The sequence below is a fragment of the Candida margitis genome, assembly GCF_024628925.1.
Source record: "Candida margitis strain CBS 14175 chromosome Unknown scaffold5, whole genome shotgun sequence".
Taxonomy (NCBI): Eukaryota; Fungi; Ascomycota; class Pichiomycetes; order Serinales; family Debaryomycetaceae; genus Lodderomyces; species Lodderomyces margitis.
This window is the reverse complement of record NW_026261914.1, coordinates 121,257-135,194: the sequence shown is the minus strand read 5'-3', so window position 1 is coordinate 135,194 and position 13,938 is coordinate 121,257. Positions and strand designations below refer to the sequence as shown.

General features: G+C 38.3%; 6 protein-coding genes across 6 annotated transcripts; 4 read left to right on the top strand and 2 right to left on the bottom strand. All coding sequences in view use genetic code 12, as the record gives it.

Moving 5' to 3' along the window:
* Positions 1–96: 96 nt before the first annotated feature.
* On the top strand, positions 97–1,335 carry CANMA_005224 (uncharacterized protein; the record flags this gene model as incomplete). The annotated part of the gene is made up of 3 exons (XM_051817584.1): positions 97–330; positions 465–832; positions 915–1,335. The coding sequence occupies 3 exons, from the start codon at positions 97–99 to the stop codon at positions 1,333–1,335; spliced, it is 1,023 nt and encodes a 340-aa protein (XP_051669158.1).
* A 1,523-nt stretch (positions 1,336–2,858) lies between these two features.
* MEP1 (ammonium permease) lies at positions 2,859–4,472 on the top strand (the record flags this gene model as incomplete). The annotated part of the gene is made up of 1 exon (XM_051817583.1): positions 2,859–4,472. The coding sequence occupies one exon, from the start codon at positions 2,859–2,861 to the stop codon at positions 4,470–4,472; it is 1,614 nt and encodes a 537-aa protein (XP_051669157.1).
* Positions 4,473–5,109: 637 nt separating this feature from the next.
* CANMA_005222 (uncharacterized protein) lies at positions 5,110–8,730 on the top strand (the record flags this gene model as incomplete). Its single annotated transcript, XM_051817582.1, has 2 exons — positions 5,110–7,144; positions 7,376–8,730. The coding sequence occupies 2 exons, from the start codon at positions 5,110–5,112 to the stop codon at positions 8,728–8,730; spliced, it is 3,390 nt and encodes a 1,129-aa protein (XP_051669156.1).
* Positions 8,731–8,739: 9 nt separating this feature from the next.
* Positions 8,740–10,571, bottom strand: CANMA_005221 (uncharacterized protein; the record flags this gene model as incomplete). Its single annotated transcript, XM_051817581.1, has 2 exons — positions 8,740–8,757; positions 8,823–10,571. The coding sequence occupies 2 exons, from the start codon at positions 10,569–10,571 to the stop codon at positions 8,740–8,742; spliced, it is 1,767 nt and encodes a 588-aa protein (XP_051669155.1).
* Positions 10,572–11,634: 1,063 nt separating this feature from the next.
* Positions 11,635–11,979, top strand: CANMA_005220 (uncharacterized protein; the record flags this gene model as incomplete). Its single annotated transcript, XM_051817579.1, has 1 exon — positions 11,635–11,979. One exon carries the CDS (start codon positions 11,635–11,637, stop codon positions 11,977–11,979), a length of 345 nt encoding a protein of 114 aa, XP_051669154.1.
* Positions 11,980–12,164: 185 nt separating this feature from the next.
* CANMA_005219 (uncharacterized protein) lies at positions 12,165–13,853 on the bottom strand (the record flags this gene model as incomplete). Its single annotated transcript, XM_051817578.1, has 1 exon — positions 12,165–13,853. The coding sequence occupies one exon, from the start codon at positions 13,851–13,853 to the stop codon at positions 12,165–12,167; it is 1,689 nt and encodes a 562-aa protein (XP_051669153.1).
* Positions 13,854–13,938: the final 85 nt, after the last annotated feature.

The window sequence follows — 13,938 nt, the reverse complement described above, 5'->3', positions numbered from 1 at the left end:
TGCCACTCAAAGTGCTAATCACAGAATTAATTTTCAACCACCCCAGCCACAAAAAGTGAAAAGATGACTAAAGGTTGATGAAAGAGCAATAATGACATGGACCAAATTATTATCGATTTGAAGCGGGCAATTGATGATTTGAGAATCGTTCAACAAGCGAAACAAGCATATCAAATTGAAAAGGAAGCGAAACAAGCTCAAATAAACGCAAAAAATGCTGCCGAGATGAATAAACTTAGTGCCCAGATTGCTGCACTCACTGCCAAACTACCCCAAGTAATTCCACAAAAGGATGTCACCGAGAAACAATTTCAGGATGGCTTGCAAGATGTATCCATTAATGAAGAAAAGCTGTTGACCAAGAAAAACTGGAATCTGTTGGAAATCAACCTGAGAATGTAACTAGCAGCACTATTAATGGCACCGATCAACTTGAGGCTGAACGTACAAAGATTTTAAATCAGATACAAGAATTTTCTACAGGGGTAGCTAGTTTGGAGGATAAGCATGAAAAATACATTCATGACCAGAATGCACTTGAGAAGAAGAAAGTGCAATTGCTTGTATCACAAGCTCAAAAAACTAAATTGGATGGAGGTAAGACCCCCGGTGGTAAAGGGAATGTTAGTTTAGCCGTCGATGAAGATGCAGGGTTTGAACGCTACTTACCTGTTCTTTACTCTAAAACCAAACCTGACTCGAATCACCGGATTACTTATCCACACTTTACCGTTTCTAAGTATATCATTTACAGTTCAACCGATCCTGAAAAATTAAAGAAGTTGGGGCAGATCCAGGCTCATTTTTGGTCCTACAACTTTGGTCAGTCTCAGTAGGGTTTGGCATGTTACTCTTATCTCGGAGAAGATTTGGCTCCAAAATCCATCACATTGGTAAATTCATGTGTTGTGGAGAGTTGCTGCTTTAATGGTTGAAAGTTCTTCCAACTTTGTTATGGAAAATAGTGGCAGAGCTGTTGCTATTTTAAACCGTCAACCCGTGTATGATGAAAAAGTTGTTGATTATCTTAATAAGATGGAAAATGATTTAGGCAATGCTGTTCAATTCAATACCCGTTTGACACTAATCAAAATGGCCATCTTTGAGTGTTCGCGACAACACTTTTCAAAGATAGTTAATGCCATTGATTTTGACAAGTACATTTGCGAAGTGCAACTTGAAACAAGATGTCAGACTGATGTTCTGACATTCGAAACAATAAACCATATTTTAAGAGCAACGACGTCTCTAAAACAAGTCAATTCAATTGATTCTAACTACAATAAAGTGGGGTTCAAACTGATGAATAACGCTCATTTGTATTGCTCTGTTTAGTTTTTTATACCCACATTCGTACCAAAATTTGAAAGAGATGATTTATCCTGTATTTATAGCAATTTCAAGATTCTCACACTACTTCCCTACATACCATTTGACCCTTGCAAAAGGCGAAGCCTATGTCTTTGCGCTATTTCCATACATGTTGAGAGAAAATGTTGCAAAACACATACGAACTAAGAATGTTACACAGAAAACGAAAAACGGTAAAGAATAAAGCCGCAGATGCTAAAAATATTTTTTTTTCCTAAAAACGGAAAATCTCGGAAGGTACATAAAATGAAAGTGCGATTTGAAACGCCATTTTTTTGTAAACCGCCTTGTGAAGAGGTTTAATCCCTTTGTGGACGATTAGTTAAGTACTACGGAAGAGAGCGAAGTTGAACCTTACTATAGGAGACAGTGCAATTCAACCATTACTGGTTAAGGTAAAGTTATGCTGTGAGAATATTCCAACAGAGAGAGGGTGTGTTTTGCACGTGAATGCTCCCGGTGATCTCAAAGCAAAAGGAACTTTATCTATATATATATATTCGATTACGCAGCAGATATAGAGGTGCATTCTGATTTGATTGATAAAAGATTTTTGAGTTTGCAATTATTTCAACAGAAAAATCCTGCATATGATAACTAAAAATGCTGCAATATTATTGGTACGATTGCTTTATCAGTAGCTCTTACATAATAAATTACATAACAAAAATTTTGACATTAAATTTCTTTTTTTTTCTTTAAAACGAGGCTTGTAGTTTATGAAAAAAGGGATCCATTTAATTGCAGTGTAGTTAGCGATGGAGAGATCACAAGAGGGAGGAGCAAAGAGAGCAGTGAATCCAAAGGAGGATAGTAAGAACAATAGGTCATGCATGAAAAAAGGTGGAGTAAGGTGGTATAGTGTTTATATGGCATTGACTTTTTTACTTTTACAACTTGGGTCAGGTTGCAAAAAGAAAAACAAATTAAGAAAAAAAAAAGAGAAAAAAGAAAAAGAGATCCTTTTCGGTTCGCCATTGAAAGTACCAGTCGCCCATCAATGTGTTACCATTTTACTCTCCCTACTAGGAGGATAGAAACCCCAAAGAATGGTAAGGTTAGATCCTACCTTAGATACTCTATTCACAAAACGTGGACGATTTTGTAGAGGCGTAACTTACTTCTCTTTGGTAAAACAGTCACAAAATTGATACAGAGAGATGGCAAGACACAAAAATTTTACACAAGTCTAAATGAGAGAGAAGAGAATTTGAGAGAGTCATAAATTGAAAAGCATCTGCTGTTTTTTAAAACAACGACGATAACTTGAAATATTTATCAATAAAAAGGTTAACCAGATATCAACCTTTTAAGTTATTTTTTTTTCACATTTTACTTCCAAAAGAAACCTAACGTTTATATATTACACTTCTTTTTCTTTCATTCACCACCACCACTACCACTACTATTCACTTTAGATCCACCTGTAACTACAATATCCTTATCTTACACCAACTTATTCAAATTACAACTACATCATATCCACAATGAAGGAACAAATAATACAACATATATCGCGGAGGAGGCTATTCACAGAAAACCAAGAATACAACCAATCTGACGTATTGCTATTCACCATATCTGCCTCGTTGATTTGGATTATGATTCCCGGGTTGGCATTTCTTTATTCCGGATTATCACGAAGAAAAAACGCCTTATCTATGATCTGGATCGTTTTTATGTCGAGTTTTGTTGGTATTTTCCAGTGGTACTTTTGGGGCTACTCACTAGCATTCAGCGACACTTCATCAAATTCATTCATTGGAGATTTACATTTCTTTGGATTCAAGAACTTGCTAGGCGCTTCAGCTTCTGACCTGGACTACCCTCAAATTGCATATGCTATGTTTCAGCTACAATTTTTGCTTGTGACATTGGCCATTCTTGCGGGAGGATGTATCGGAGAGAGAGGAAGATTCTTACCAGCAATGGTATTCTTGTTTTGCTGGGCAACTGTTGTTTACTGTCCTGTGGTTTATTGGATCTGGGGTGGTGGCTGGGCCATGAACTACAAATCAGGAGTCCTTGATTATGCTGGAGGTGGGCCTGTCGAGATTCTTAGTGGTGCATCGGCTTTTGTTTACTCCGCCTTCCTCGGAAAGAGAAACGAGACCCTCATGATCAACTACCGCCCTCACAATATCTCAACCGTATTTATGGGAACCATTTTGTTGTACGTTGGTTGGTTATTTTTCAATGGATTCAGTTGCGGGAATGCAAGTATAAAAGTGCCATACTCCATGTTAAATACACATCTATGTGCAGCTTTTGGAGCCATCAGCTGGTGTCTACTCGATTTAAGGATTGAGGGGAAGTTTTCCATGGTTGCTGTTTGCTCAGGATGTATTTCCGGTTTAGTTGCAGCTACGCCTAGCTCAGGAATGATACCGTTGTGGGCAAGTGTTATTTTGGGGATTGTTGCTGGTGTTGTTTGTAACTTGTCAACTCAACTTAAGTACTTGTGCCATGTTGATGATTCACTTGATGTGTGGGCAGAGCACGGAGTAGCAGGAGTGATTGGACTTCTCTTCAACGCATTGCTTGGCTCAAAAACAGTCATTGGATATGACAATGTAACTGATCATGAGGGAGGTTGGATTGACCACAATTGGAAACAGTTGTATATTCAAATTGCTTACATATTGGCTACCTTGGCGTACTCAGCCGTGGTTACTGCCATTCTTTGCTTTGTCATTGACCATATACCGGGACTTCACTTGCGTTTATCCTACGAGGCTGAGGAAATGGGTGTTGATGAAGATCAAATTGGCGAGTTTGCTTATGATTATGTAGAAGTCAGAAGAGAATTCTTTTCGGGATTTAATGGTGAACACGATACCAACCAAGATACCAACCAAGATACTAGCCTGGAGCAAAGAGACGAGGAAAAGCACCAACAAGTGATTGAAGGCGTAGCTGATTCATCAACAAGCACATCAGAAGAGGAGAAAATGACCAAACATCAACACCATCTACAACAGCAACATCTACAACAACAACAACAACAACAACAACAACAAACAGAATCAGACGATGATCATCATGATGATAGTCATGAAGTAAAGTCTTTCCACCCCGATGAACAAAAGTCTACGAAGTAAATAAAATATTTTATAAACTAATTAATTTAGAGACTAACTTTTCAAATGTAGATAGTAGTTTTCAATAGTGGTTTACAAAAGTACCTAAGATCAGATTGATGGGCTCCTTCACTGATATGCAGGAAATTGATCAAGTGCCAAATGGTAGCACAATCGAACAGTTTCCGGTTGTCCATTTGTTTTGCGGTTCAGGACCGACGCCTATTCTGCATATAAGCACGGCTTGGATATACAAAATTATAATTTCATTTTTTCTTTTCACACCTTCTGTGTCATATATAATACAATGAATCAAATGTCCTAAAGGCCAAAAAGAGAGTAGCATGTCTGAACCACTTACTTTGTCAAGAGATTAGTCACAATGAGTGAGTCAATACTGAATTCATTTCCCCCAGTTTTTTTTCATCGGTTTGTTATTTTGTATCGGCTTTTTTTTCCTTCTCTCTGGAGTCAATATATATATAATTTTTTTCTTCCGTTGTTCCTTTTGTGTGAATGAAATTTTTCACTTTTTTTTTTTTTTAAGCTTTATAAAATTAGTCACAATTTTCATACACCATTTCCTTCATCTCCACAACAACATTCTTCTTCCACTACAACCACCACGCCTTTTTGGTTACTACTTCTACAAAAGAACATGCTTTCACGTCACTTATCAAGGTGTTGTAGCAAAAGAACAACACAGAATCTATATCTTGCGGTAAAGTCTCAAACGAGATCAATCTCAAAGATAAATCACCATAATGCAGCTCAAGTCGCTTCAAGACCACAACCATCACCTGCTTTCAACATATCTGATGTTGAATCATCATCACCGCCACAACAAAAGACCTCTTTGAGGCAGCAGCCACAACGTCGTAGTGAGCAAGCCATGGATGATTCCTTTATTGGATTGACTGGTGGTGAGATCTTTCATGAAATGATGATGAGACACAACGTTGACACTGTGTTTGGATACGCAGGTGGTGCTATTTTACCAGTCTTTGATGCTATTTACAATTCAGAAAAATTCAAGTTTGTTTTGCCAAGACACGAACAAGGTGCAGGTCATATGGCAGAAGGTTATGCTAGAGCCAGTGGGAAACCAGGTATTGTTTTGGTCACCTCTGGTCCAGGTGCAACCAATGTTGTTACTCCTATGGCTGATGCCTTGATGGATGGTGTTCCATTGATTGTATTTACTGGTCAAGTGCCAACCACCGCTATTGGTACCGATGCATTCCAAGAAGCTGATGTCATTGGTATCTCGAGATCATGTACCAAATGGAACGTTATGGTTAAAAATGTAGCTGAATTGCCAAGAAGAATAAACGAAGCCTTTGAAATTGCCACTACTGGAAGACCAGGTCCAGTCTTGGTTGATTTACCAAAGGATGTCACGGCATCCATCTTGAGGGAATCTATACCTATAAACACCACATTACCATCAAATGCTTTGAGTACAATTACTAGAAAAGCGGTTTCCGAATTCACCACTGAAGCTATAAAGAGATCGGCTGACATCTTGAACAAAGCCAAGAAACCAATCATTTACTGCGGCGGTGGTATCTTGAATCATGAAGATGGACCAAAGTTGTTGAAGGAGTTGGCTGACAAGGCAAATATCCCTGTTACCACTACTATACAAGGTTTGGGTGCATTCGATCAAAGAGATCCAAAGTCATTGGATTTTTTGGGTATGCACGGTTCAGCGGCTGCAAACACTGCCATGCAGAATGCTGATTGTATCATTGCTCTTGGTGCTAGGTTTGATGACAGAGTCACTGGTAACATTGCAAAATTTGCTCCTGAAGCCAAATTAGCCGCAGCTGAAAACAGAGGTGGTATCTTGCATTTTGAAATTTCACCAAAAAACATCAACAAAGTTGTTGAAGCCACTGAAGCAGTTGAAGGTGATGTTACTGCCAACTTGCGCAAATTCATCCCTCTTGTTAACCAAGTTGAGTCAAGACCAGAATGGTTTAAAAAAATTGATGAATGGAAGGAAAAGTATCCATACGCATACCAATTAGAAACCCCAGGTTCCAAAATCAAACCTCAAACCTTGATTAAGGAAATTTCCCATCAATCACTGAATTATGGTAAGGATGTCTATGTTACCACTGGTGTTGGTCAACATCAAATGTGGGCCGCACAACACTGGACCTGGACCAAGCCTAGGACCATGATTACTTCCGGTGGGTTGGGAACTATGGGTTACGGTTTACCTGCTGCTATTGGTGCCCAAGTTGCAAAACCAGATGCCATTGTTATTGACATTGACGGTGATGCATCATTCAATATGACCTTGACCGAATTGTCATCTGCTGTACAAGCCGGTGCACCAATTAAAGTTTGTGTTTTAAACAACGAGGAACAAGGTATGGTCACTCAATGGCAATCATTATTCTACGAACATAGATACTCCCACACTCATCAAGCTAACCCAGATTTCATGAAGTTGGCAGAAGCAATGGGTGTAAAAGGTATCAGAATTTCAACTCAAGAAGAAATGAAACTGGGTGTTAAAGAGTTTTTGGATTGTCAAGAACCTGTATTGTTGGAGGTGATGGTAGAAAAAAAGGTTCCTGTTTTACCAATGGTTCCAGGTGGAAATGCTTTGGATGATTTCATCTTGTGGGATTCAGAGACTGAAAAACAACAAAACGCATTGAGGAAACAAAGGACTGGTGGTATGTATTAAGGGGTATTTATCTAGTTCTTGTAAAATATATATTCGAATTCAGAATTGTTGTCGTAGACTCTTTCAAAGCGCAAAACTTTGTTCTATTTTTATTTTATTTGCGTGTGACGCGGAACTCACACTCATACGGCACCAAATCTCCGAAATTTTTCACTTCGTTTCGACAAAAGTATTTACTCTGCTTCCCTCTTTACCACCAAAATGTCTTATAAAATCCTAGACTACTTTCAACTGAACAAAGTCCTCAACCAAAGGATAGCATACAACTTACCATTGGATGCCAATTCACAAGAAAGAGAGATCCAAGTTGTCATTACCATTTCCCAGAAATATGATCGAGCTAAACATGCTGAATTAGATGGGTTCAAGGGGGTAGTCTTACCAGAGGCACCGAACTTATTGCTTTACTTACAAGGAGGGCCGGGGTTTGGATGTACCGTCCCCACTAGTTATTCCGGCATCACCAAAGTGTTGTTAGATGAGGGGTATCAAATTGTATGGATGGACCAAAGAGGAACTGGAGGCAGCACACCGATTGACTACAGGACTTTGAGTCAAAATTTATCGACAACCGCAGTCGAGGACCAATTGGAAGCGATTTTACAGTTTCGGGCTGATTCAATTGTTAGAGATGCCGAAACCATTCGCAAGCATTTAATAGGTGACGCAAAATGGTCTACGTTGGGTCAATCTTATGGGGGATTTTGTAGCTTTACTTATTTGTCGCTTTATCCTGAATCTTTGAAACAGGTGTTTATTACTGGTGGTGTACCACCCATTGGATTCGATGTTGATTCGGTATACACACAAACCTATAAACGGACAAAGGAGAGAAACGTCCACTATTACCGCAAATATCCACAAGACGTTGCTCGTGTGGTTGAGATATGCCAGTACTTAAAGTCAAATAACGTAACTTTACCCGATGGCGGCCATTTATCCGTTGAGCGCTTCCAACAATTGGGACTCAGTTTTGGAGGGTTTGGCGGAACCGATCAAGTGCATACCATAGTGACCAACTTTTGGCAGGACTTGAAAATGTTTAACCATCCCACGGTGTACACATTGACGCTGGTGCAAAATGCCATGTCGTTTGACACTAATGTCATTTATGCTCTATTCCAAGAAGCAATTTATTGTAGTGGCAAAATGAAGAGTAATTGGAGTGCTGATAGGTTGAGATACATTTCAGGAAATGAAAAGTTTCAATTCAATACTGATGAAATTTACTTTACTGGCGAGATGGTGTACAAGAGCATGTTTGATGATTATGCTGAACTTAGACAATTTAAATCTTTAGCTTATGCATTGCACGAGTTTGAAAATTGGAGTACTTTGTACAATATCGACAAGTTGCAGACTATTACTTGGAAAGATGTACCTATTGTCGCTACTACTTATTATGCTGACCAATATGTTGATTTTGAATTGACACGACAGGTTAAGCAACAATACTTGCCTTCTTGTAATTTACGTCAATACATTACAAACGATTTGTTCCATAATGGGTTACGAGTTGACCCTGACAGGGTTCTTACATCAATGTTTAAATTGCTAGATAATGGTTTTGATTAAACATAATTATTAGGCACAAATCCAAGTCTATAACCGTCATCTTGTGGTATCACGCCGACTAACCAGTTCAAATTGTTTTGCTGATAGTCAACGTTTTGTAAATCAAATACTACTTCGATATTGTCGCCCTTTTTAAAAGATAAATCTCCAACTTCAGCTCCTGTAAAATCGTATTTAGCAATTTTTGTAGTTCGTTTTAAAGTGTCCAATCTCAGGTAAAAATGATCGAGTAATGCAAGTTTATAAGCGTCGGTTATAGTCTGAGATTTAGGAATTTCCACATTGGGCACAATATTGTTGAATTTGGAAAGCACAGGTGCCACTTTAATCTCATTCTTGGACATGCTGTAGATTCTTTTCAATTCTTTATCGACTGAAATGTCGCCGCTTGTGTACCCTGATAATGAATGAGAAGGCGCAGAGCTAACCAGCGAGGCATCAGACATGACTGTCTCATCATCACTATCCAAGGACAATGACTCCATGGAATTGTTTGCGCTTTGTGAGAAATATACCCGGTTAGGGACTTGTGTACTTTGTTGCATAGACTTGAACGACGCAAGTGTCGGTCTTGGCGGTAACTCAGGTTGAAAGTTAACAGCTTTCTCAACAACAACATCATCTATACCCAATATCTTTCTAGGATGGTACGTCTCCGATTGGTTAGCTTGTGGGTTGTTGTACTTTTCAAATGATACAAGGGGGTCAGCTTCAGTAGTGTCATTAAACATGCCCGCAGACATGTCCCTCGGCTTTACTGTATGGGACTTATCAAATATTTTGTTTGACAATTTGTGGTAAAATTTGTATGTTTTCAGAGACTTGTCCTCATCATCAATTTCGACATTCAACAAGTCAGTTTTAGAATTTTGTAATATCGTAATGAATGACTCAATCTGCAGCCTGGTTGACGTGATATCCAGTTCCCATTGGCCTAAAATTGCTTCATAAGTCGGTACTTCTTCATAAATCAAGCCATAGAATGTGGCAAAATATTTGAAATTCTCCAATATCCTCCCGTATATGCTGTCTTGTTTCAATATGAGTAGTTGGGTAATCGATTCAATAAACTCGTCCAAAAATGACATAATATGAGGCAAAATTGTTGTTGCTTTATCATTCAATATTTTAAATTCGATATCCACTTCTTCAAATTCACGTTGAAGTTTTGTCAAATGAGCTTCGTCTTTGTCAGTTAAAGGTGGCTTCTTTTGGTTTAATTTGGCAATCTTTCTTTCGAGCCTATCTTGATCATCGCGTTTGCGGTCTCTCCTCTTGATCAACTTCAACGTTTCTTTTAACCTTTTTCTCATTGATTGGACTTTGGGAACTGTTGAGTCTAGAAAATCAAGGCACTCGTTTTCCAAGTTGTGTTTGAGAGCAGAGGTGGACTGCAAGTATTGAAACAACTCCTCATTCACACCGTCTATTGAAAACTGCTTCTCCTTAGGATGAACATGTGGCACCTCTTGCTCTGCCTGGAATAGATCAAACTCGTGATAATACTTTTCAATGTCTTTGAACTGCAACGAATCGGGTCCAATTAGCAATTGGAAGTCGCGGACAATCTTGATGTTAAGTGACATCATATGAGGTACCAACCTTTTGTAGAATTGGTTGATTTGAGAAACAAGATGGCCTAGGCCATGTCTTGCTTGTTTAATTTCATGGTTGTAATTTTTTATAAGTTCGTCGTCCTGATCATAATCTCTATGGTAAAATGTGACTTTATCTTTGAAGGTGTGGGAGAAGTGAGTCACCTCCGACTCCGTGCTTTTATAAGCATCCTTTATGTGCGATCCGACATTGGTAGAAAATGACTTTAAAGCATCAGCGACCATATTGACATAGTCCGAATCCGAAGTAAGTGATTTGTAACAGATATAGGAAGCTTTGTCTGATCTGTTGTGAAGAAATGCGCGGAGTCATCAACTGAATGGACAAATCGGAAGATGAAGAAAAATGAGAAAATTATTTTTAGAAGATGGCTTAAATTGGAACTGGTACAACCAGTCAATTAGTTAAATAGAATGCCTATATTGTAGCGTACTGTAGATGGATCCAAGAGGATACAGAGAAGCTCAACTGGCTCGTAAAATCGTCAGTTCACTGTTTGAGTTAAAGGCATACGTCACGTGACCTTAATCAGCCATAAAAGATTAGATGCAAGCTTGTCAGCCTTGGATCCTAACTGTGTTTCAACGACACCGTAGCAGAATATTATTTCGTGAAAGTTGAGACTTTGAAGTAACACATCCTATCCCTTTTGTTGGCTCTAGCAATGAAATTACTTGCTGTTACCATTTACTCAAGGGCATGGCGTAGTTAAACTCTGCATTTAGCTACAAAGAACGATGAAGAAGTTGGTGGAACTGTTTTCCAAGGGAAGGGGGGAGAAGGTTGTTGTGTCTCTGTGCTTGTGAATGACCACTCTGGTCCGATGTAATCTACCACAAACAAAACAATTTGAGTCTTGGATAGCAATCGAAAAGTAGACAAAAAGTGGGCAGCCCAATCGCGTAGCACAACACAAATAAAAGAGTGACCGAGTGAATAGACTTGAAGGACAAAGTCTAGATCCTATGACGTTTCGTTTGGTTTGGTATAATGTTTCACAATCTGTAAATTGACTATATAGTTGTTTTTGTATTCTAGCAATTGGTCCCAACATTGTGTGTCAATGGTATGTGTGTATACGGTGTTATGATGTAATGGGGGGTTTAACATTTTTGTGTTTTTTTGCACTCTTTAAATGCTATGTTTGCTATTTTTTATTTAATGCTCACACTACGATTTAAAGTTTGCCCTTTCTTTCAAGACTATAAATATCCAAATCAATTCCTCTGTTGCATTTACTAAATGTCATTCAACTACACTATCAAAGGATAAATAAGAATAAACAAAATGACAAACCAACCACATAAGCTTTTTTATAAAGGAGTTGACAATGATTTCGTAATCTTTGTTGATGACTTCTCATTGTATGAAAAGTACAAGAAAGGCGACACTACCATTCCCCTCATTGACATAGTCTCGGTATTTAAAGTATTTATCAACAGACAAGGTGGTGTCGATGGTATCTTGGATGAAGCTTCGAAACAAGACTTGAACAACAACTTCAAGACGAGTAACGCGGACGAAGTGATCAAGATTATTTTGGAAAAGGGAAGTGATAAACATAATGCTGATGTGGATAATGGAATTGCTTCTCACAATGATAGCATTGGTGCTGGCAACACTGGAAATTAGTTGTATAATGTTTTTTAATGCATGTTAATGATTACCTTTTTGATACACTGTATTGCCTTTTACAAACGCTTCTCGTCAAGTTTAGGCTGACAAGTTCTACAATTGATCCCAATTATAAAGAGCAAAGAGAGGGGTGGTCCCCCAGAGGTTATGATTTGTAACGGTTTTTTCATTCAGATCTAAGATTATCCATCTGTCGTTTCTGTTCTGTTACAAGTATGAAACGGAATCTCCTTACTAGCAATATGTTTAAAGTGCCGTTCATTGTTGAAGACGTCAATGATCCATGTTTTAAGCGTATACTTTGGTCCAGGCGGCAACTCTTGAACCTTTAAGCAAACTTTGTTCTTGAGACACAAGTCAACACGAAATTTTACTCGAAAAGTTTGCTGCGAGTCCACATGATTCAAATATTTCTCTGATTCATTGTATTGATCTTTCCAACACGCAGTTATGTTTTTAGGAATAAAGTAAAATAGATGGCTCACCTCCAGCTTGTAGTCACTTGAACCTTGATGGGTGACATTGATCAAAAGATCCAATTTTATTTTCCAAAACTCGTACTCCGTCAGTGACAAAAAACACAAAACCATTTGGTACTGGTTTGACGAAGCTCTAAATTGCAACTTGATAGCGGTAGTTAGATTGACCAACAAACCGTTCTTGAACTCCTTAAAGATTGATATGTTCAGTAAAGGTATGATAAACTTTGGTTTGTACTTTTTTGACGAATGTCTGGTAATCACCGGATTGTATTCAAGAATGACAAGATGTGCCTTGTAAAGTATTATTGGAGAGTGTATCATTTCTGGCTTTGAGTTTTTGAGAGAGATTACTGAAGCAAACCCGATTGCCACAGGGTTACCAAAGAAGTTAGCTTCGAGATTCAATCTCTGGTACAAAGGATTAGTTTGGGGCCCAGCAAAGTCAACCAACGAGTTCAATTGTCTGTTTTCATTCATGTAAATTCTTGATTCATCTATTTTAGCCAATTGCTGCGAAATTAGCTCAAACGCTTTTACCAAAATCGTTGTATCTGCTCCGAGTTCAACAAATGTATTCATCATTCCCTTAACAAAGAGCTTATACTTGACAATTCTATCCACCGGTCTTTGGCATAAGGACATAAACGACAAGTCTTTTCGTTTAATTGTAACTTGCTGGCTTTCCAAAAAGTTCTTTATGCCCAAGAAAAATGACTTCATCAGTGGTGTACCGTTTTCTTGATTCAATGATTTGTTACTAATTCCCACAAAGAGTTCAAAAGGAATCAACTGATCGTAATGCGTGCAATACAAACTGTACCAAAAAACTGAAATCCCAGACTTGGCTATACTTTGAGCAATACTGTTGCACATATCAACTATGCTCTGATTTTGGTTTCTAATACTAATCATCTCCTTCAATAACTGGTTGTGAATATCAACGAGTGCAAATACACATTCTTTCGTAATATGAACTGCAGCTGGGAGTTCTGTTTGGAAATGTTGTAGATTCGTCAAATATTGGATCACCAAGTTACTACAGTGTGAGATATAAGTGGTTTCTGTTTGGATAATCTCTTCCACTCTTCTGATTAGATCCTCTGAAGAACGATCAATCTCTGGCGAGAATCTAGTTTTAGCTTCAGGAGTAATGTTATCCACTGTGGACGATGATGTTGATGATGGCGGATTGAATATTGGCAATGGTGATCTTGATTCATTCAATTTGTAATTTAACGGAGTTGATTTATTTGTTGGTGATATTCGTGCTTGTTTTTTGGGGCTGATAGTCAACAAGTCAGGTCTTTCAGTAAGGTAAGCCTTATGCTCCTTTGTTAAGTAAAGAGGCAATGTTTGGGAACCTTTTGGTTGTATGCCACGTGTAGTCATGGTGAGGAAGTTGTATATGCTTGAGTATGAAGTGGCTATTTATTTTGATATACTTTTGCAACCACATTTGCTTGTGTATGTGTGT